At 31.8% G+C, this 22,877-nt stretch overlaps 2 protein-coding genes across 3 annotated transcripts; one reads left to right on the top strand and one right to left on the bottom strand.

The window, feature by feature from the left end:
• Positions 1–725: 725 nt before the first annotated feature.
• LOC137812531 (MACPF domain-containing protein At4g24290-like) lies at positions 726–5,145 on the bottom strand. The gene is made up of 6 exons (XM_068614573.1): positions 4,714–5,145; positions 4,245–4,483; positions 3,571–3,772; positions 2,621–2,804; positions 2,279–2,445; positions 726–1,848 (listed from the first exon to the last, which is right to left on the bottom strand). The coding sequence occupies exons 1-6, from the start codon at positions 4,966–4,968 to the stop codon at positions 1,132–1,134; spliced, it is 1,764 nt and encodes a 587-aa protein (XP_068470674.1). The 5' UTR covers positions 4,969–5,145; the 3' UTR covers positions 726–1,131.
• Positions 5,146–10,072: 4,927 nt separating this feature from the next.
• On the top strand, positions 10,073–19,755 carry LOC137812530 (MACPF domain-containing protein At4g24290-like). 2 transcript variants are annotated; one of them, XM_068614572.1, is made up of 9 exons: positions 10,129–10,562; positions 11,273–11,511; positions 12,319–12,475; positions 12,630–12,631; positions 13,974–14,073; positions 16,947–16,955; positions 17,176–17,368; positions 17,611–17,777; positions 18,813–19,755. In XM_068614572.1, exons 1-9 carry the CDS (start codon positions 10,311–10,313, stop codon positions 19,491–19,493), a joined length of 1,800 nt encoding a protein of 599 aa, XP_068470673.1. In that variant the 5' UTR covers positions 10,129–10,310; the 3' UTR covers positions 19,494–19,755. The 2 variants fall into 2 exon arrangements, with proteins under 2 accessions (XP_068470672.1, XP_068470673.1); XM_068614571.1 differs by lacking the exons at positions 12,630–12,631; positions 13,974–14,073; positions 16,947–16,955 and adding an exon at positions 16,553–16,609 and having other exon boundaries at positions 10,073–10,562; positions 12,319–12,493.
• Positions 19,756–22,877: the final 3,122 nt, after the last annotated feature.

Here is a 22,877-nt window from a genome sequence, read left to right as displayed (position 1 = left end):
TATAATTTTAATATTCATCAACACATTTTTTTTTGTATTTTTAATAAAATGATAATCGTTTCCTGTATTTTCTTTAAATTAACACATTCATTAAAACTAAAATAATAAAAAATTAAAGTTTTAAAATGTAAAAATTAAAAAAATTAATAAACAAAAAGTCGATTTATTTATATAAAAAAGTTTCATTTTTTGTCTTAAGAGAGATGAGACAATATTCAATTTTTACTTATAAAAAATCCATTTTCATATTTTAAAATATTGATTTTTTAATTTTTATATTTTTTATTTAAATTATAGTCAATTTGATGTTTTAAAACAAAATTATAGTCCATTTATATTTAAACACTGAGGAAACGAATGTTATTTTATTAAATCATAAGGAATATGAGTGTATATTTTAAAAGTATTATTTTGTGTGACAGTTGTTGCTATTACACAGTGTTGATTGATGTGAATAAAATGGTCAAATTAATTTAAAATTAGAGTATATTTGAGGGTTAAAATAAATCGACTTTTGTGTGATTTATATTGGAAGATAAAATTGTTCCTTTATAGAATTTGCTTCGGCGAAATATGATTTTTCGTAGTGTCCTTCTATTATAATGATTAAACTAAAAAGTTATATAAAGTGGCATCCATCAGGTAACTAGGTAATAATTACCAGAGCTATTTTAAATGAATATTAAGTACTAAAATTAATAATGATCTATACTATAAGGACTAAATTATCAAGTGAGGATTTTTACTATAAAAGAATAAGAGTGAATAACAGATTCATGGCCACTAGATCAAATCATAAAAGATTATGATTAAAATATAAAATTATGCTACTTTTTAAAGTGAAACACCAATATATGATGTGATATATATTTCTTTCACCTTTTTATACGAACACTCATCTCATTTGATACGTATACTTACTACATTATGTAAGAACTTACTACATTATGTAAGAACTTACCACATTACATTCCAGAGCTAGGATTTTTGTTGGGCATGGCAAAATATATCTTTTTGTTAAGTATTCACCATTTTCCTTTGTTGTGCAAAGTGAATATGAAGCTTCATAAAAGTGCTTTTTGAAGTCAAACGTTGCATGGTTGCAGGAGGATGACCAAAAGCAGCTAACTATTAAGCCACTGAAACACCTTTAACTTCAAAGGAAGGTAGAGTGATATCACTAAAAGCTTCAGTTTCAGTTTGCATAACAAACGATAATAGTGAATACTTAACAAGGAGATATATTTTGCCATGCTCAACAGAAAGCCTTGCTCCAGACACAACCCAATATCCGGGAGTATCTTCTGGCCCTCTCACCATTTCGGTCGTGTCAACAAACCTTTGAAGCTTTGGTGTGTGAACTGGTGCAGGGCGTGCAGAAGAATATGTGTTGGAACCAATGGTTTTATCACCTGGCTTCGGATGACCCCTTTGTCCCTCTTTGGAAATGAATGCTAAGATGTCCCCAGACTTTAAGCTAAACTGGCCGATACTGGAGGATTGATCCCATTCAGGTTCCTTCTGCAGAATGGCACCAATTACTTTGGAGAAACGCAGCCTCAGAAGGAGACACTTCTTTTCAACTTGTAACTGAGCTCCTGTCACAATTGAAACACTATCATCTGACTCAACTGGAGCAGTACAAACGTATGAAAAGGAGTTCCATTTAACTTTCTTATGCAAGTTGCAATTATATGAGTCACAAGATAAGTAAGTATTTGCGTTGTCAGAAAGTGGTAAGGACTTGGGTAGAGAAGCCAGATGCTGCAGGTGAATGGCCAACCGGTTGCTTCTTCTCCCTTCCAATTGTAATCTTAACCCAACTACTGGTCTATTCCCTACATCTACCTGCAATCAAGGAAAAGGAACCAAGATTATCAAATTCAATATTTTATATTGTATACAAGCCGTAGATCTCCTAAGCTGTCAATGTTTACTAGTATGTTAGTACTTCTACTATATTCATATGCATGTAAAATGCAGACTTGGTGTTTACTACCACAAGAGTCATAGTAGCAACAGAAGGTCACTGCACTAACATAATTAAATCATGAACAATTTGTTCCACATTAACTCTTGAGTCTAGAAAGCAAAACACATCATGCATATTCAACAAATATGTCGAGAAACTACTCGTGCCTTCTTTATGTTTATAACAGAAAGAAAGACAAGTGAGAATAAGGTACATCTTTTTCTGCTCACTGTTTATTAAACACCGGATGCATGGGAACCTTCAACACATAAAATGCACATAAAAACTGAAAGATGGAAAACTTACTGGAATGGTATTTACGTAAAGCTTGGGACCCAAGATACTGAATCTAATCCATGTGTTCACTTGATGCTTGGAATGAGAACCAAGGCGAATCTCACTAAGTACAGGTGCCCATTGTCTTGGTAGCTGACACTCACAAAACTGATGAAGGTCTTCAATTGGAGGTTTATCTGTTTCAGCAATCACAGTTTATATGCAGGTTCAGCTAATTCAGTTTCAGAAAGAGAATATCATAGAAAAACTCAATGTACTGATGAAACTCATTTTCTGAAATTTAGTAAGAAAAGGCAAATTCTTACTACTGTGAAATATTTGTGCAACAAAACAAATCAAATAATTGCTTACAACGGAGATAGAGATTTATGGCATGGCTCACAAATCCACTTCCACGGATGCTTCTCAAAAGGGATGTCAGAGGGAGAAGGAACAATGATATTACGTCAGGTTCTGAATCAATAGTATCCAACCATTCATTATGATACATCTTTTGATTGCTTCCACCCCTCCTACTATGTATCATAAAAAGATTCTGCAGACCCAGTTGAGAGAATTTATGAATGAGAATGCGGTTAGGAAATTTAAAACCCTCTTTGTTTGTAACATCTGTTGCATTGCATGAGAGGGACTCAGCCACAAATGTATTAAAGAGCATAACAGAGCAAGCATTTCTTCATTATACTGGAACTTGAATATTTATGCTGTGACATTATTAGTTACATTACACTAGTTCTTCACGAAAGGGACATTGACACAGCAGAATTCTAAATAGAATTTAAAATTTCAAGATTAATTATTTCATTTTAAGGTAAGAAGAGATAATTAACGGTAGTATGGTACTAAAGGAAGGTCAAAGCATTCTGTGCAGCTAGACATACATAAAATGAATGATCATTCTCATAGAAGAACTTCTTTAAGCTGAACAAGCCATTCCATGTGTAATTAAGGATAATGCTATATGCAAGTAAGAAAATTTGGTTACACTTGTAACATCTAAAGCTATAATGAGTTTTAACTTACCACTAACTGCATTCTTGGTGCATGAATTAGTAAGGTTATAACTAGAAAATACATTAACTAAAGAAGTACATAAAAGTTAATGATCAACAAAAAAATTGCTCTAACTTGAATGGTCAGTTTTTTTTTTCTGAAGGGAAATTGAAGGGGGAGGACTTGCCTAAGAATCAAACTAATATATAAACTTTCAATCTGGTCACTTTATTATAATAATTATTTTCTGTTTCCAACATAAATTGCATATCGACCACATCCAAGTTAATAAAGAAGTACAATGACACCTCATTTTCTTTACAGAAGTCTTGAGAAGCCTGGTCATGGTTGTCTGCAGAATCCTTGAACTTCGTGTTAGCTGAATCCTTCAAAACTTTCTGAATACTATTAGGACCAAGATATGATGTATCCCCTTGTCTAAGATATAAAACATCCTTCCCTCCCATGCTCACCCCAACTATGACATGAGTTCCAAAACGTTCTATAAACCTTGCATGAATCAGAAGAACAATTTTATCATTGAGAACTTACAGTTATACGATGTAAATTCTTTTACTCAAGACATCCCTTTATACCTTAAAGGAGCATCATAATTGAATAATTAATACAGAGCAGAGCATGAGGAGATTTTTGGAATATACTGATTGAAATTATTAAAGAGATAGTTTTCCTACTTGATGCATTACATATGGTGAAGGAAAGCATTAGATGTAGTCTCTAAATAGATTGAAATTAACAAAAAAAAAAGGGTTGAACTAGTATTAATTGGATGAGTTGTTATTATTTAACACAATGAATAATCTCCACCGTTAGGAGTTAAAGAATACCTAACATGATCCTACAAGTCTGTTGAAATGGTAAACACGGCAAGAGAAGCTCATAATTTCTGAGCCAAAACACATCTCCATACATGGAGTAGTAACTTGTTACATCATACTGCTACAAGGTCTCAGAGTCTTACCTTGCCAAGGCCTCAGGGTCCCACGATGATGGCACTGCTTCTTTGACATGATCAAGGAGTTCACCATTATACCTTTCTAATTCAATGGCGTAGCGTTTGATGAACCAACCATCATAAGCAAGAGACTTGATAGAAGCCAAATCCTTTATACCTCGACTGGATAACCCAAATGAAGCACAGAAATGACCCGATGCAGTTTGTCCACCAAGGCACATTTCCTGGTTGAAGTGCTCCAACATCTGAAACACACACAAAAATTAACATCAGCTTTAAGGCTAATCTAAGTATACAAGAGAAGAGCCAAGAACTCTCTTTCTAACATATCCTTCTATTGCATTCTCTAGTATTGGTTAAACAAGAAGCAAGACCAACAATTTTTCGTAATATCCAATAAATTTCAACTAATAATAAAGAATATATTATGAAAAAGTGTACTAGAGTATGCATAACATATTCATAATTAGCATGCCTCTTGCAAGGTTAGAACTTCTGAGTAGACTCTAATGGATTCCCCTGTGACACATTTGATAGAGTTAGGGACACTTGGAATTGAAACCCCTCCTCCGGGAATCTCAAGAAGACGGCACTGTTTCTCATTGACAAATATCAACCTTGAACCCTTCTTACAGTTGTCAAAACCTATATCTTGTGTTATGTCAAAACCCAACCCAATTGAGTCTATGGCTTTCTGGGCTGCTTCCAAGCTGGAAACTCTTGGTGTCATTGCTGAATTTGAAGGTTAGAACATGCAAAGAAGGCAAAAGTTGAAGAATAAGAGGAAACTATCAGACACTGGATTAAGATCAAGCCAAGTCAACACACAGCAAAGACTCAGTTTTAAACGACAGTAACTTGGTAGGAAGTTTCATATATAATTTGGCTGAAATGGGACCATTGATTTGGCTTTCAGAAAACAGTACGTACCAATGAAGTAGGGCCACGTACACTACACCTTCACCTTTTACCTTAACCACATTTGCTTATCCCAGTGTACACTGTTGAAGAGTAAAAAGTAAAATTTCCACCCATTTTTTATTCAACTGGTACAAGATCTACAATTCCATGAGCTTGGACTTCTTCTGCTTAGATAAAAAAAATCCCTTTCCTTCTCTTCCGATATAACCCATAAAGGTTTTTCCGTTCTCTGTGCTTCATAAAAAGAACTAGCGGGTTGCTGGATCGTTATTATAATTCTCACTTAATTATTATTTCTCCAGACAAAACGAGAGATTATCAGTTATTTGAATTTAAGATATGAATATCTTTTTTTCCCTCAAAATTTCTGAGTAAAAGGAAAATCACAACATTATTTTTTGAATTTATCTTTATTTATTTTATTATTACTTTATTATTATTTTTTATTATTGTAACATTTTTAATATTAAAAAATAATTTTTTATTTATTTAGATAAGATATGATTTATTTTTTAATTTTATTATATATATTTAATATTTTAATAAATTACTTAAAGTTTTTTTTATTTAATTTGTTACGTGATATATTTTTTATATAATTATTATGCTTATGAGTTATAATTTATTTGATTATAATTTTTGTAAAATTCATTTTTCTTTTTTAATTACGTTATATTTTTATTATTGTATTATTTTTTAATCATTATTATTGGGTTTTTAATATTTTTATTATTGTATTAGTTTTTAATATTTTTATTATATCTATTTATATTTAATACATATTTATATTCTAATTATAATTTTTAAATTCAGTGAAAATTGTTTATTTTTATAAAATTAACTTATTTTATTATTAAAAAAATTTAATATATAAAAATAAATTTATAAACTTATATTTTACATTTTTTTTTTAAATTCAAAATTTTCTCACAATCATCTCATCATTTACAAACTTTAATAAATTTTTCTCAAAATCTACTCTAATATAACTCTCATAATTTTTTAAACTTTATATAAGTCATTTTGGTAGATGATATAAGATGGTATTCAAATTTATTTTAGTGGATTTTGATTTTTAAGAAATTATTTTATTATGTTACTTTAGTTAGTGTTTTATCTATTCGTTTATATATTATAAAACTTTTTTTCTGTCTTGTTATTATCAGTTTCCAATTTTCTTTCAATTATTGCATTGTCTATTTCTAATTTAAATTTAAATATTTTATAGTTAAAGAAGTTGATAAAATGCAAATTTATTAAGAAAAATAAATTTTAATAATATTATTAAAATTTTATTTTAAATAATATTTAACCAAATTATAATATTCTTATGAAAAGGGAATGAAACACAAAAGAATCACACAAAAAATAATTAAAGTAATTATGGTCATCGATTGTTTTTAAAAATGTATTATATTATTTTACTCAGTCAAATATTCATAATTCTTTTTAGTATCCCAATCTCATGGTCCAGATCAAAACGCAATGTTATCTTTGAATTCCTAATGCCATAACAACTTCATCAAAAACCTTAATCAGATTACATCACTAAATAAGTTATTAATCAATAATTAACAAGAGGATTATGCCGCAGTAGGACTCATGACTATAAAGATCCGTCCACAAAATATTTACTAAATTAAATATTACTTAGAAACTAATTTTTTTTTAGTTAATTAAATATTAATTTTTAACTTATTTATCATTTAAATATCAATAAATTATTTAATATTGGAATAATATATAATTTAATTAATATAGTAATATTATTTCTATTTTTTAAAATTATTTTTTAATAACTTTTTAGAAGTTAAAACCAAATAAAGTTAAATTGAACAACATTTATAATTCATTAATACGTTTTAAACTCCTGAGTAACTTTACATGTATATTTTTTCTCATTTAGCCTAAGAACGATAAACGAGCATATAAAAATACCCAAATTAGTATTGTACTTAGATTTACTCGTACCGAAATTAGTATTGTACTTAGACTTATTTAATTTTTAAATAAATAATTATAAATAAATTTAAATACTGTAAGTGATATATTTTCTTCATTTGAATTTTAAATATTTTATATACTTAAGTTTTATTAACGTTGACTGACAATGTGATTACTATAATTTAACAAAAAAAATATTAAAAACATAAAAATTCTTCTCTCTAGATAAAATTTAAAATTGTCTAATTTTAAATAATTTAATCACTCTTATAAAAATTTAAAGTTTTAATTGTTTTTCCAAATTTTTTACCTATAAAATATATTTTATCATTGATCATTTCAATCTTAAAAAATAATTACCTTCTTAAACTTTTTACCAAAACACACAGTTAAGTTTTTATTGTTTCTTCCCATCCAAATTTTGTTTACCCATCTCCTTATTGTAAATCCAATAACAAAAATAATGTCTTAAAATATTTATACTTTTTCGAAAATACAATTTTAAATGTATTGAAAAACTTATAATATTTGCATTGGAATCGCGTTAACATCAAATCACTACTTGCATTGTAGACTTCTTCTATGATACAATTTGTATTCACACCAACCAAATCCATAGGTTGAAGTGGACTCAACCACCCACCGTAACCATGCATTCACACTAATGTTTCAAACTTTAATTTTCATAATAAATATTTCTAAATATATTTTAAATTCTTTTAGAAAAAATTCAAAGAATATATAAGAAGTTCAAACTTTGATTTAGACATTGAAATATAATAATGATAACAATTAAAATTTTTAACATTTCATTTCACACAATAAAAGTAACATAAAAATAACTTCGATATTCGTTTTGTATAAATCTTGATAAAGCTACGAGTTTCAATTGTTATCCATCAACATCCACATAGAACATATGAAGTAATTTAAACACTCAATACTCTATATAAAGCTGAAATGTATGCAACATTTTCTTTCTCATTTTCATGCATAATGCACTCTTTAATTTGTAAAAAGAATATTTGCACAAATTAGCAACAACATCAACACAATGTTGGCTTCTTTGGAATTTTTAGAGTTTCGATGACCCTTCCAATTTCTGTCTTCTAACTTTTGGTAATACTCATAGTATATGTTCAACTACTCTTCAGCACTTAATAAAAGAATTTTTTGTGTGTAGATGTCAAAATATATATATATATATATAATTATTTATAAAAACAAATGTTTCTTAGTTATGTAAGATTGGTCTATATTGTTTTATGTTGAATATATATTAAATATTGTATCTAATATATCATCCAAAATATTCATTATGATAAAATCATAATAAAACTATCCTATTATCATTCAAAATATTAAAATAATATTATATTATACTTGAGACCTCTTTATGTAAGTAATTAAATACTCAAATAAATACATTTCAACACTTAAAGGCAAATTAAGAGGAAGATTATAAGAAATTATACATAAAGTCAGACTAATATAAAAATTAACCAGGAAAATTGTGTTAATCTAAGATCCATAAGCGCGAAAGTCCAACTTATTCTTATATGATCAACATCATGTCAAAGTATGTATTTATTAACATTTATCGCACTTGACTATATATATTGAATTCTCACTTGAACATCAAATTATCTTTACATATAACCTCATTCTTAACTGAAATCGAATACTATGATTGAATCTATTGAAAGCAAACAATAGAACACAAAATACTACTCAATCCAAATTCTAACAAATATATTTGTTTATTGGAATTAAATTTAGTTTCCAATTATAAACTCTTACATAAAAGCAAACTAATGTTTTATATAAATTAAAGATTAAGATTTGTTTTCTATTTGTATGTTCTTATTAATAACCATAAAAATATTAAGTAATATTTACTCCATCATGCATGATTTTTTTTATTATATTTAGTAATGCATGTGTTGATTGATGAGATGAGGCATAGCAGCCGTATTCGAACTTTGACTTTTCTAGAATATATCCCTTTCATTGCCAGCCACACTGTGGGATACATTTATTCACATCATCATTAAAATGCTTTCTAATATTATTTTATTTTCCAATAAAAATATTTTTATATTACTACTACTTTTTTACTGCCTATTTTCTCAAATAATACTTATTTGTACATACACAAATCTGGTCAAATGAATTGGTTGGCCTTTTTAGTTTAATAAATCAAGGTTCAAATTCTTACTGACGAAAAATGACCACATTCAATATTTGATAGAGTTTTAAGTAAACTTATTTTCAATTAAAAAATTGCTCATAGAAAAGAGTAGGAGCCTCAATATTTTAATTTTATTTAATCTGAAATAGTTGTTTTATTTTTAACATAGCATCAACATTTTTAATATACGTGTGGGAATAATTTTAGGGAAATTCTGGGACACTTGCTGCACAACTAACACCGTCAAGTAAGAACGACAATGTCATTGAATATTACACTTTTCAATCAAAGATGCACATAAAAATCATTCAAGTTTCAAACTAGAAATTAAAAAAAAACATTTCATAATTTCCATGTGATTTGTATGAAAAGGAGTCAGAAAGGGAAACTCCACATGTATATATATTCTAGGGTGTGAATTCTAAGCCTTCCTATGCACAAAACCCACCAATGAAAGAAAATTAGTTGCAAAGTTGACATTAAACTCTATAGAAAATTATATGCTTATACTTTTAGTTTTATAATTCCAAATTGGATTAGAATGGAAATATTCAAGTATAATTTTCAAGTTTGGTTTGAATGAGTAAAGTAACAAGGTAAAAGAAAGAATAATAATAATAATAATAATAATGTGTAATGTGATATTATAATACAATATATAATTAAATTAGGGTAAATCCAATGAAATAGTAAAAAGGGGTTAAAGAAAGTTAAAGAAGGGTGACTAGTTTGACCAGTCATGGAACATTAAGATATTGAGGAAAAGACATAACATAGTAACACAAAGAGAAGGCAAGGAAGTATAATAATACTATGTCTCCTTTGACTATAGACATTATCAAACAGCCACCTTCAAATCTCTCTCTCTCTCTTTCTTCGCAATTCCAATTCTCGTGAACTCCATCCATTGCTTTTCCCTCTCTCTTTTCTGCACAAATTCCATTCCCACAGAGAGAACCAAAGCCACATCCTTTCAATTTCATTCACTTCGATTTGGGTGATGAGCGCGTGAAGAGATGCTGTCGGGGAAAAAGAAGGGGGTGGCGGCGGGAGACGCCATAAGGGTCATTGGGTTGGGATACGATCTCACCAACGATCTCAGGCTCAAATTCTGCAAGAATGACTCAAGATTGATCGCTATCGACGATGGCAACCTCCGAACTGTGGAACTACCTCCTCGGATTTCTATCCCCAATGTCCCCAAATCCATCAAGTGCGATAAAGGCGACCGCATGAGATTGTGCTCCGATGTCCTCTCTTTTCAGCAGGTACTACAATATCCATTTTCCTAACCCCACAAGCTGTGAAAATGTTAGTACATAGTTTTAAGTTACTTAAAAATAGTAAAGATTGTGTTTTTATATAGTACATAAATATTCTTTGTGAAAGAAAAGTTATTTCTAACTTTTATCACGGGTTTTAAGTCAAAGGTTTGTTTCTGCTAACCAAGCTTGAAGTTGACTGTGTAGAAAAATGATTGCTTGGTTTAAGTTAAAGGTTTCTTTTTGGTAAACAAGTTTGAAGTTTATTAATGTGGTGGAGGAGAGGAAGGACTTGTTTATTTTTTAAATTAATTAGAAATAATGGAACGATGTGTCTTCAAATTAACTTCAATCACAGATTTGCCATCATGGCATGTTTTATAGCTGGGGAGTTGTTTGTGAAAATTTGCCTAATGGGCACAAGGTTGTTTGTGTCCATGCTGGAATGCACATTTTTTTCTGGGGTATAAACGAGAGATAAAAAGAAAAGTAAAATAAAAGAAAGAGGAAGTGGTGGATGTGATAAGTTATGTGATGAAAATTGGCTAGATAGACAAGAAGAAAGGTAGTTAGATTAGATATGAGACGGAGAGAAAGTTGATGTGTGATAAGAACAAGTTTGTTTTAGAGAAATAATAAGTTGATGGATACTATGTTGTTGTTGACAAGTGGAGGTTTTCTTTTTAGTCTAACAAGGAATATGTACTTTGTTTTAGATGTCAGAACAGTTCAACCAGGAGTTGTCACTGTCTGGTAAGATTCCAACGGGCCATTTCAACGTTGCGTTTGGGTTTACATCAGTTTGGCAAAAGGATGCTGCCGATACCAAGACTCTTTCTTTTGATGGTGTATCCATCGTACTCTACAACATTGCATTTGAGAGAACCCAGCTAGTTCTTAAAGATCATGTCAAACAAGCTGTTCCTTCATCCTGGGATCCGGCTGCCTTGACAAGGTACTTCCTTGATTCAGCAAAATATCGAATTATGCTTAGTTGATGTGTTCTACAGGTGTCCAGAGAAAGCTAACTATAGCTAGAACAAAATCTCATAGGTTGTCAGACTCCAGAGTTTACATGAACTCATGGAGCTTTGTTAAACTCAACTTGTAGATTCAACTGGGAGATTCACAAGAGTTTACTTAATATAAAAAATATTAAAAAAGCTTTTAGTGACATATATACATAACATAATACTCTTACTACAACAATAATTCAATATTTCCGTATCAAATAAAGAAAAGTAGCAGCTCACAATAATAAAGTGTGATAATACATTAGAACTAAATAAGATTAAACTACACAAATGACTAAATCATATATAAATTCAAAAAATCAAGTTCTTAATGTGAAAACAATTCAAAACGGATGTAATTTCTTCAATTTTTTTAGTATAATAAAAAACAGTCATTGTTGGGTAAAGGCAGGAAAAAATTATATTTGATTTCAAACTTGTTAACTGGGTTCTTGCTCGAGATTTTATATGAATTCATGAGTTTAAAGAGTTTACTCAGAAAAGAGTTTGATAGCAAGTTAACTTATTTTCGTTATCTAGGACTGTAAACTTGTAAGAGATTAAGAGTTAACTATAGAGTTTGACAACCTTGTTCAAAAGTCTATGCTAATACAAACATACCAACTTATGTCTGTCGGAACTCTGACAAGTTTAGTGTACACATATTTAACTAATTTTCCATTCATTTCAATTAACAAATCCACTTGCAATGTTGGAGTTGCAACTCATCTTTCATCTTATCATTTCAGATTCATTGAGAAGTATGGAACTCATGTTATAGTTGGGGTGAAAATAGGAGGAACTGATATAATCTATGCAAAGCAGCAGTACTCATCTCCTGTCCAACCGTCCGTTGTACAGAAAAAGTTGAAGGACATGGCAGATGAATTCTTTGTTGGTGGGAAGGTTAATGAAAAGGAAAAGGTTTGAAGTTTTTCTAGTTCAATTTTATTTTTATTCTCATTAATTTTGGTAAATTCTATAAGGTTACACCATTTTACAATGAGGGTATGCTCTTTTTTGTATTATACCTGGTGAGGGAGTTGAAAGATGGAATCAGGGGTATATACAGCTGTGAAGGGAAACTTTAATCAAATTCTATTTTCTCTAGTGGAAGTAAACTGGAATTTATGAAATGTAAGTCCAGCAAGATTTGTACTAACACTGCCTTGGATGGAGATGAAAAAATGGAGATTATAAGATTTGAGTTTGACTATATATTTAGTCAGTATGAGATTTCCAACCCATCTCATTTGTGGATGGTGGTAATAAAACCCGATAGCGGGTAACATGATAGGCCTCACAAACCTTGATAGAGAATAGACCTTGATACCATCTTAGAAAATAAACTTTAAGTCTAAGTTAGCCTCACAAGACCGACTTACAAGATGAGATTTGTACCAAATTATATACTATAGTTTGACCATATCTCTAGTTGATGTGAGATTTCCAACCGGGTCTACTAAATACAATTAAAAAACAACATAAGGCATGACTAGATACCAACCATTACTCTAGCAGTAGTTAGGTGCTAACATAGCAGGAAATTGGTATACAGTATGTTTGTACATGGGTAAATTACACGCATGTGATGGTGAGATGAGAACTGTCCAAGGTTTAAAAAATTACATTGGCCATATTTGTAGGGAACACGGGATATCAATGCCCCCCCTCCCCCAGCATTAGACATTTGGAGGGTGGACAAATGCAGATAACCTAACAGCAACATCCCCTCATGCATATGAATAGATATCTAATGCATGGGATGTACGGGTGACCAATAAGGGATATAGTGTAGATTTTGATACCGTTTAGAATTTGGGCTAAGAGTCTAACTTAATGTCACAGAATAAATTTTGTAAGGTGAGGTTTACCCAAGATTAAGGATTGCATTGATCATATCTCTAGTTGAATGGTGGATGGTAACATTTTCACAGATGTTGAATTTAGAGGGGAAGATATAGAGGAAGCTAGAACAGAATCTTTTAGAGAGAATGAGAATCAATGATGTTAAATAGAGCACGATGGTTGTTGTGGTGGATGGTGTGGCAGATTTTTTGGCCTACCACCATAGGCAATTTGTGAAGGGAGGCCTAGTATGGTGGCAACTGAGCCACAGGCCACACTGCCATGCTTTATATTAGTAGGGGTGGTCATGGATTGGATTTTTCAAAATTTTTCAAAATCCAATCTAGATCCAATCCAAATCCAAACAAATGAATTGATTTAAAATCCATATCTATTTTAAGTAGATCGAATTTATTTGGATTTTTTTTAAATCCATTTAAAGTGGATTAAATCTAGATTATATCCACTTTGTTAATTAGATTAAATTCACTTTGTCAATTACATTAGATCCATTTTGATATGGATACAAACTAATTTGGCTCGAACTGGGCCTAAGCCGACTCAACCTGGACGCAGACCAACTCAGCCCGAAATCGGACCGATTTGTTCGACATGGTCCCAGGCCGACTCGACTCAACATGGGCCCTGCTGACTCCGCTCGACATCGGCCCTGACCAACTTGGCTCGACATCTGCCCAAACCGACTCGGTTCGACATCGTCTAGGACCGAATTTGCTCGACACGGGCTCGGGCCGACTCCGCTCGACATCGGCCCAAGCCGACTCTGCTAAACATCGACCAAGGTTGACTCCGCTCGACATTGGCCCTGACCGCCTCAGCTCGACATCTACCCAGGCCGACTCGACCCAACAACGACCTAAACCGACTCGTCTCGACATTGACCAGGATCGACTTTGGTTGACATCGGCTCAGACTTATTTGGCATGAGATGGGCCCGGGCCGAATCGGCTCGACATCGGTCTGGACTGACTCGGCTCGACACCAACTCAGCTTGACATTGGCCCGAATCGACTCGGTTCGACATGGGCCCGGACAAATTCGGCTGGACATGGGCTCAGGCCGATTCTGCTCGATATTGGCCTAGACAAATTTGGCTCGACATGGGTCGACATCGACCTGCGCCAACTTGGCTAGATGTGGGACCGAATGGATTAAACTCGACATCGGCCCGGTCTCGCTTGGCTCGACATCAATCTGGGCCCGCTCGACATCGACATCAGCCTTGACCCGATCATCTTTTGATATTGGCTCGGGCCCACTGGACTCAGTATCAGACCCGAAAGACTCAGGTCGACATGGGCCTGGACCGGCTCGACTCGACTCGACATCGGCTCGAGCCGACTTCGCTCAACGTTGGCCTGGGCCGACTCGGCTCGATATCGAGCCTGACCGACTCAGTTCGACATAGGCCCGAGCCCTCTCGGTACAATATCGTTTTGGCCCACTTGGCTCGACATCAGCTCGTTATCGGACCGAACAGACTCGGTTCGACATGGGCCTAGACCGACTCAACTCCACATCGGCTCGGGAACGCTCGGCTCGATATCAGACCGAACAGACTCGGTCCGACATGGGCCTAGACCGACTTAACTCCACATTGGCTCGAGCCGATGTCGACCCACACTGACTGGGCCCGAAATCGGCCAGCACCCACTTGACTTGACATCGGCCTGAGGCGACTCAAATGGACATGGCTCGGGTTTACTCGACTCCAGATGGGTCTGGACTTACTCGTCTCGACATGGGCCCGGACCGACTCTGCTGGACATGGGTCCAGGACGACTTGGCTCGACATGGGCTCTAATGAGAATGCTTATATAGTGGAGCTTTGGCTTTCCAACAGATTCTTCTGCTCGCCACTGATGACTCTAATGAGAATGCTTTATTATTCAACAGAATTTAGTACATAGGTTCTGTATGTTATACATACACATAGTAAGGAATATTTCCTAGGGTAATGCAACTCCGTAGACCTTAATACCACCCATGAATACCAAATGCTTTAGGCATTATGGTTCTAAATTTGGATGTCGTAATGTAGCTCTCTGATTTGTGTTCATTGTGTACAAGTGTCAGTTGGAATAAGAATGCATTCCATTAGTTTTAGATGGTAAAGTGCCAATTGCGAAGTTGATAATGTTGTAGTGGATGAGTAACATACAATGAAAGATATAATCATATAATTAGGAATGTGTATATTAGAGAGAAAGTAGGAAACACCTGTTGGGGAAAGATGATATGGTTTCTCCAAGAACAGTTTGGTAATGTGAGAAGAACAACAGAAGGTCCTGTAAGAAGAATTGATCACATGGAGATGATGGACCTATAAATAGAGATAGTGGAAGACTAAAATAACTCTACGAGAGACCATAAAAAACACTTGTGCTCATGTGGCTTTCCAAAAACTCAGTCTTAGATGGAATACAATCACAATGTTGGATTTGTTGGAGATGGATTTAAAGTCCACTTTCTAAGAGGATTCAGGCAACTAAAAAGCTAAGACTTAACCTACTGGGAAAAAAAACTTTTGTTGGTGTGATTTTGTAAATATTGGCCAGTTTCATTGAATGTGTAGATGCTTTAAAAAAATTAAATTATAAGGTTTATATTCAGGTGATATTTAAAAGTCTGATATTGATCTTTAGATTGTAGGATGTCTAATATCAGATAACCTGATTATCCTCGTCTTTAATAAAAAGGATATCCAAGGGCTTTACTGATGGAAATATATATTTCCAGTAAAACAGTAGAATATTTTGGTAATAAGTCACTTTTGACATTCTGTATTATGCAACTCATAAGTTAAAGGAATCGTGTAATCAACCGCTTTACATTGTAACTGGTAGTTTAGAAAGGAATTTAAAAAGTTTCGTTTTGTGTCTTCCAATGAATTTTTTTAAAATCAGGAGCAACAATGAAAGTAAAGAAAAACAGAATATATTAAGACTGAATAATCATGAGTGAAATAAGAAAAACAGATAAAATAAAAGTAAAGAAAAACAAAGGACCATCCTGTGGGGTATAGGGTTAGATACAATTTATTTGTGGTAAAGTCAGTCCACTTATTAACATTTATTCTTTTTTCTAAAGAAAATATTACATTGCCCTATGCAGGACAACAATGCTCGAGGTTTCCTGGACATTCAAGCTGGTTCCTACTATGAATCAGAGGTAAATACATTTTATTAAATTGAATTTACGCTAGGTTCAGGATCCTTAAGATTTCTCGTATTGGTTTGGGTTTACAGAACTACTACCTGATTCCTTTACCAAATTTTTAAAACTTAAATTTTTAACATATAGCTGATGGACTTGTTTGTTCAGCTTTATTTTTTTTTTTAAATTTCCTGTGTTTTCTGGTGCAAATTTTAATATTTTTGCTAAAGAGACTTTTCCTGCTCGATTTGTTGTTTTAGAACTTTATTAATCCATACTTATTTTACTTTTTTGTCAATTTGCGTCATTATGTTTTAGATATTTAATCTTTGAAACTGTATGTTTAACCCAGTATTTTCATGTTGCATATCAAAACCCACATTTTAGCATCTGAATTTGGTATGTGGGATCAATATTATTTGTTTTGCCTCAGTGCATTGTTCCAGCCAAGGAAGTCATCAAATTGATGTCTTTTTCAGTAGCAATGTTCTCTCAGTCCATAAGTAAAAATAAATAAATAATACAAAGGTCACAAAATAAGTATTCTTTACTTCTTTCTTTCTTTTCATTGAACAATATAGGTGCAGGATATCAAATTCATATGCAAGAGGAAAGGTGGAAATGGGAAAAAATCTTTGTCCCATAGTGAGTGGTGCCAAACTGTTCTGTCTCAACCTGATGTGATATCAATGTCATTTGTACCAATTACATCTCTACTTGGTGGAATAAATGGAAGTGGATATTTAACTCATGCTATGAACCTCTATTTAAGATGTAAGCAACTAAGTGTGACTCCTTTAGCCATTTTATATTTACATTTTAAATTTTACTTAGATGTGATGGTATTATTATTAGTTAGAAAAACCCGTAATTTGTTTTTGGCATAATTATCAATGGTGCGTGATAGCATTGTGCTGATACTGAGCAGCCATGGACCACTACTGTTTCTGAATTGGAGGTTAAAAAGCGTGTCTTTTAGTAAAATGTAATCATCATCCTCTGTATCTTGACTGCAGATAAACCACCAATTGAAGAACTGCATCAATTTTTGGAGTTCCAGCTTCCAAGACAATGGGCCCCTGTATTTGGTGAGCTTGCCCTTGGTCCTGAAAGGAAGCCTCAAAACACTGCATCTTTACAGTTCAGTTTCCTGGGTCCTAAGCTCTATGTTAACACAACACCGGTAATGCTACCAGATTTATGTTGAACTTTTTGTATCAGTTGGTTTGTTGTTATCTTTGGCTCTATGATTTCTTTAATTTACTTCAATACGTGTGAATGGATATTTTAATATATGTCGGTTCTCCCTCCTCATTTATATAACCGTCATAACAAGGAAAATATGGTCTATTTCTGTTTTCTTTAATTTTAAATTGAGAGACTGAGGATATTAGGATTCTTGTTGTCTTAGAAGTGTTGCCGTTCTAGGTTTGTACTAGTTGCTCTTCTACTGAACGTAGAGTGTCAGTATAAATAGGAGCATTTGGTCAGTTTTTGTATCATCAAGAAGACATTGCAATTTTGCAGAATTACTGTAATAAAATATTTTTTTTCCGCTTTTTCATTTTGGTCTATTCCACCAATAGAGATATTTGAAAGTAAAGGAATATAACCTTTAGTTGGGGGTTACAGTGTGTGCTTTGTAGTATGCCATTTGTGCTTATGTATGGTTGCTTTGCTGATTTTTTTAGGTAAATTTGTCCAGTTCTTCTCAACAGATGAGGAAATATATTCTCTGATGTGTGTACCTTTGCTTTTGTGGTTTGAACTATTATTACATTAGGTCATAATTTGCCTATTTCCATTTTTCATGATTGTCTACATAAGAGATTAGGAATTAACTATTGAATAAAAATCACCATCTCGTTTATTTAATTGGATATTTTAGCCAAAAGTGAAAATTAGAAATATAACTATCATGATTTTGTTTTTCCCTTTTGCTGATATTATCTCCTTAACTATTATCAAATATTTCCATGTCAATGTATGAATAGGTGAACAAACTTCATATTTCATATAAAAGTTTTAATGACTAGATTTTATGTTTCTGGGGCTGCATCTTGTCAGATTTACTTTTGTACCCGATATTTTCTCAACACAGTTGTACTGATGAAGAGCCTTCTGTTTCTTTATTTAGTCATCAAAAGTAGTTTGCTAATACATTCACTATTTAGATATCTTGTACCTAATGTTTCAGACTTGAACTGCCTACATACAGGTTGATGTGGGAAAGAAGCCTGTGACAGGCCTTCGATTGTATTTGGAAGGAAAGAGAAGTAACTGCTTGGCAATCCATTTGCAGCACCTCTCCTCTCTGCCCAAAACCTTCCAACTCCAGGATGAGCCTAATGGGAATGCATCCAATGACTCTTCAGAACGCAAGTACTATGAGAAGGTCCAGTGGAAGAGTTTCTCTCATGTTTGCACAGCTCCTGTTCAATCAGATGATGATCATGCTGTTGTGACTGGTGCTCACTTCGAAGTTGGAGATACTGGCCTTAAGAAAGTTCTATTTCTAAGACTTCATTTCTGTAAAGTTGTCCGTGCAACCAAGTTGAAAGATCCTCAGTGGGATGGCTCTCCTGGCTTGAACCAGAAATCTGGAATAATCTCAATGATCAGCACTCACTTCTCAGGTCCACAAAAACAGCCGCCACCACGACCATCCGATGTAAACATCAACTCTGCTTTATACCCTGGGGGGCCTCCTGTGCCTACTCAGTCACCCAAACTTCTAAGGTTTGTTGACACAACTGAAATGATAAGAGGGCCACAAGACTATCCTGGCTACTGGGTTGTGTCTGGGGCAAGGCTTTTTGTGGATAAGGGTAAGATATCACTTAAAGTAAAATACTCTCTTTTAACCGTGATACCTGATGAAGAGGTGGGAAGTTTTTGAAATTATCAAATGAGGGATTGTAGAAGATGATCTCCTCAGGTAAAGTTCAATGATATGGACGTGTGTATATATTAGTAACTGATTCTTTTCCTTTGTACATTTGCCATTATTTGTGTATACCTGCACTGCTGATACCTTAGCAGAATTCCTTGTAGTTCTGGGAAAGGCTTGTGTAGTCATGCCCGTTGCATTTTTTCTGCCTGAATGTTTGAATGTATTCCTGTGTCAGTGATTTCTATGCAGTAGTTCCACTTAAATTTTACTCTTAAGACAATGAGGGGACATTCATTTCATACCCTGGGAGAGTTATGTAGTGTGTTTTGGATAAACAACTTACTTGAGAAGTATTTATCATACAAGTGCTTGAGAAGTATTTATCTGAGTAATGGAAGAGAAAATGAGTTTTTTTAATACAGGTTGCAAGTTACATTTACAAGTTTGTTGGAAGACTTGTAAAAATAATTTGAAGACACAATAAACCATTATCATAAGCTCTTCCAAAAGAAGTCTTCTATCATCATAAGACAGATTTCAACTTATACGTGTTCCAACTGAAACTTAGTGTAATACAACTGAAGAATAAAAAAGTCGCATGCAAAAAAAAAGCATTATAATTGTAATTATCTTTTATTCGTGGCAATGTTTTTATAGAAAAAAATGAAAACCAAAAGCTATTTTTACCACATTAATATGAATTTAAAGTAATTTATTATGGTCATAATTATACTGTGTATATATATATATATGTATATATATATATATATATTTATTTATAAAAGAAATGAAGTGTACCACAAATGTGTCACCAAAAAAAATCAAGTTAAATTTTCATGAGATCACAAATTTGTTAACCTAATTTAGTCAATTGGTCCGAGTCAAAACTATCCTTTATTTTCTAAATTTATAAAAAATTCACCCACAAGAAAATAAAATTGAATAAGAAATAGTAGTACCGTTTTTGGGCCTATAGGTAATCAAATTTATTCAGTTTTTATAAGTTTAACTGAAAAATCTACCAATTATATTTATGAAATACTGGGAAAAAGATATCAAATTAGACTTAATTTGTTACCTTTAATCATAAGATGTATATGGTGTAATATTCTCTGCCATGTAAGAATCATTATATAAAATCTTAATCTATTTTTAAAACCTTGCAATTTTTATTTTAATGTAGAAATTTTATAAGATCCACATTAATAAAAAAAATTATGGTAAAAAAGATGATTTAAGATAGAATTTTTATAGATCAGTTTTATTTAATATTCAAAATCTTATATTTTATCTCATTGTTGTTTTGATAAGAAAGTTCTATAAAACTAAGGTATTAAACATATGATCTGAGTAGGATCGTTATATTGGAGATGTCCTAATAAAATGTGAAATTAATCACTTGTATATGTTGGAAGTAATAAACGTACATGTCTTTCAGCTCACCATATGTGAATATATAGGCTGTTTTTTCATATGTCAAATTAAAAGATCATTTTATTCTTAAAAAATTATTATTTATTTTATAATCTGAAAATGCTATTTTATTTTACACTTCAAATTGTAAAATCTGGAATATATATATATATATTTTTTTTAAATTTATTTTAGATTATAGAACGTAGAATGTATTTTCAAATCCGATAATAGTTTTTTGATTGTATAATTCGTATCACTCCATTACTATAGTGTGTATCAAAAATTATATAATCCATATGTAATCTTAAAATGTATTTTAAATTATACAATACATAAGGTATTTTTAGATTCAAAATTACTTTTTAAGTTATACTAAGAGAGTGTTACGAATTTTGCAATCTAATATACACTAAAAAAAAAGTAAATAGTAACATCATAAAATTTATCTTAACTATGAATGTTCGTTACGAGTCACAAACAACTAATACCACTTTAAAATCAGAAAATTACCACAAATATCAAGGTGTAAAAAGAAAGGATGTTGTATGGAGAATTTGCCACAAATATAATGCATCCTAAAAAAATGGGTTTGAAATTTTAGGTTAGTTAAATTTATAATATTTATTATGATTTTGAAAATTGCAAAATTGAACTATTTAAGAACGTCGACCCCTTCATTTAGTGACAACACATAATTTGGATAGTTGACATACATAATATTTTTGGTCTTGATTCAACGTCATAAAATATTGATAAATTTTAATTTTGCAGTATTCAATTGCCAATTGAATTACCTCTTTACCATTAAACAATAAGCTAACGTAGAATCATTTTGTTTCTCCTAAAACCACATTTGTTTACACTATTAAACAATTGTCTTTTGAACGTAAGCTATTTATAACATTATTTTAAACTTACATTATTTTAAAGAAAAAGTCAAAACACACATTAAACTGGTCTAAATTGATAGACAACCTGGTACTTTGTAAGCAACCATAGAAGTTTTTAAAATATGGAAGTGTCATATTTGATGAAGATTGAAGAGAAATTGTGGATAAAATAAAAGGGTATGATATATATAATTCAAGAGTTAACATTTTGATTAATAATTAACACAAACTGACTTTGATTTCAACCAGTAAGCATGTTAATGCATATTACATTGGTTTGCAAATAACCAATCATATAATTGTAAAATAATTTTGTATTACCATCTAATAACAAATTTGTATGATAAATTCATTACTTTTATAACAATTATTTTGAAAATTTATACAGTAATAATTTTTTTATTTTTACTTTTGATTTTTAGAAACTGAAAATTTCTCCCTACTTCAATAATTTGTTAAAATGTGTATAAATACTATTGATATGTTTCTTCAAAGATTACTGAAGTGTTTTAAATTATTTACCTCCAATTGAATAGTTATGATGCTAATTAAGATTTAGAAAGAAAAAAAAGTTATAATGCTAGTATTCTTCTATACATATTTTAACAAATTTGGAAGCATCAAAATGACACCATAGCTATACTTGCATCAAGATTTGCTTTCTAAGCAATTTACCACAAATTTGGGAAAGAAAAAAAGTTTATCACATTCTCTCTAACTCAAAGAAAGGAACAATTTGGCTCTTTCTATGTGGTAAATTTACTTGCATCGTTTTTATTTTTCTTCCATATAGAACACTGACTAATGTTTTAGAATGTAAATGAATTACCATAAGCATCTAAAGAACACAGAAGACCATCTGAGTATATCTGATAAACATGCAGAAGACCGTCTATGTGAACATCTAATGAACAGTCTGTCTGATAAAGAATGCAGAACACTATAAGTACATATGATGAGGAGCATAGAATACTGTATACTAGAGAATATCTTCTTCTTTTTTATCAGCATATACTAGAGAATATCTAATAGAACTAAAATTAGTTAGATTATCTATAGTCTACAACCTGTGTTAAATGATATT

The sequence above is a fragment of the Phaseolus vulgaris genome, chromosome 2, assembly GCF_000499845.2.
Source record: "Phaseolus vulgaris cultivar G19833 chromosome 2, P. vulgaris v2.0, whole genome shotgun sequence".
Taxonomy (NCBI): domain Eukaryota; kingdom Viridiplantae; phylum Streptophyta; class Magnoliopsida; order Fabales; family Fabaceae; genus Phaseolus; species Phaseolus vulgaris.
Note: the sequence above shows the minus strand (reverse complement) of the source record. Positions and strands in the feature narration are given on the sequence as shown.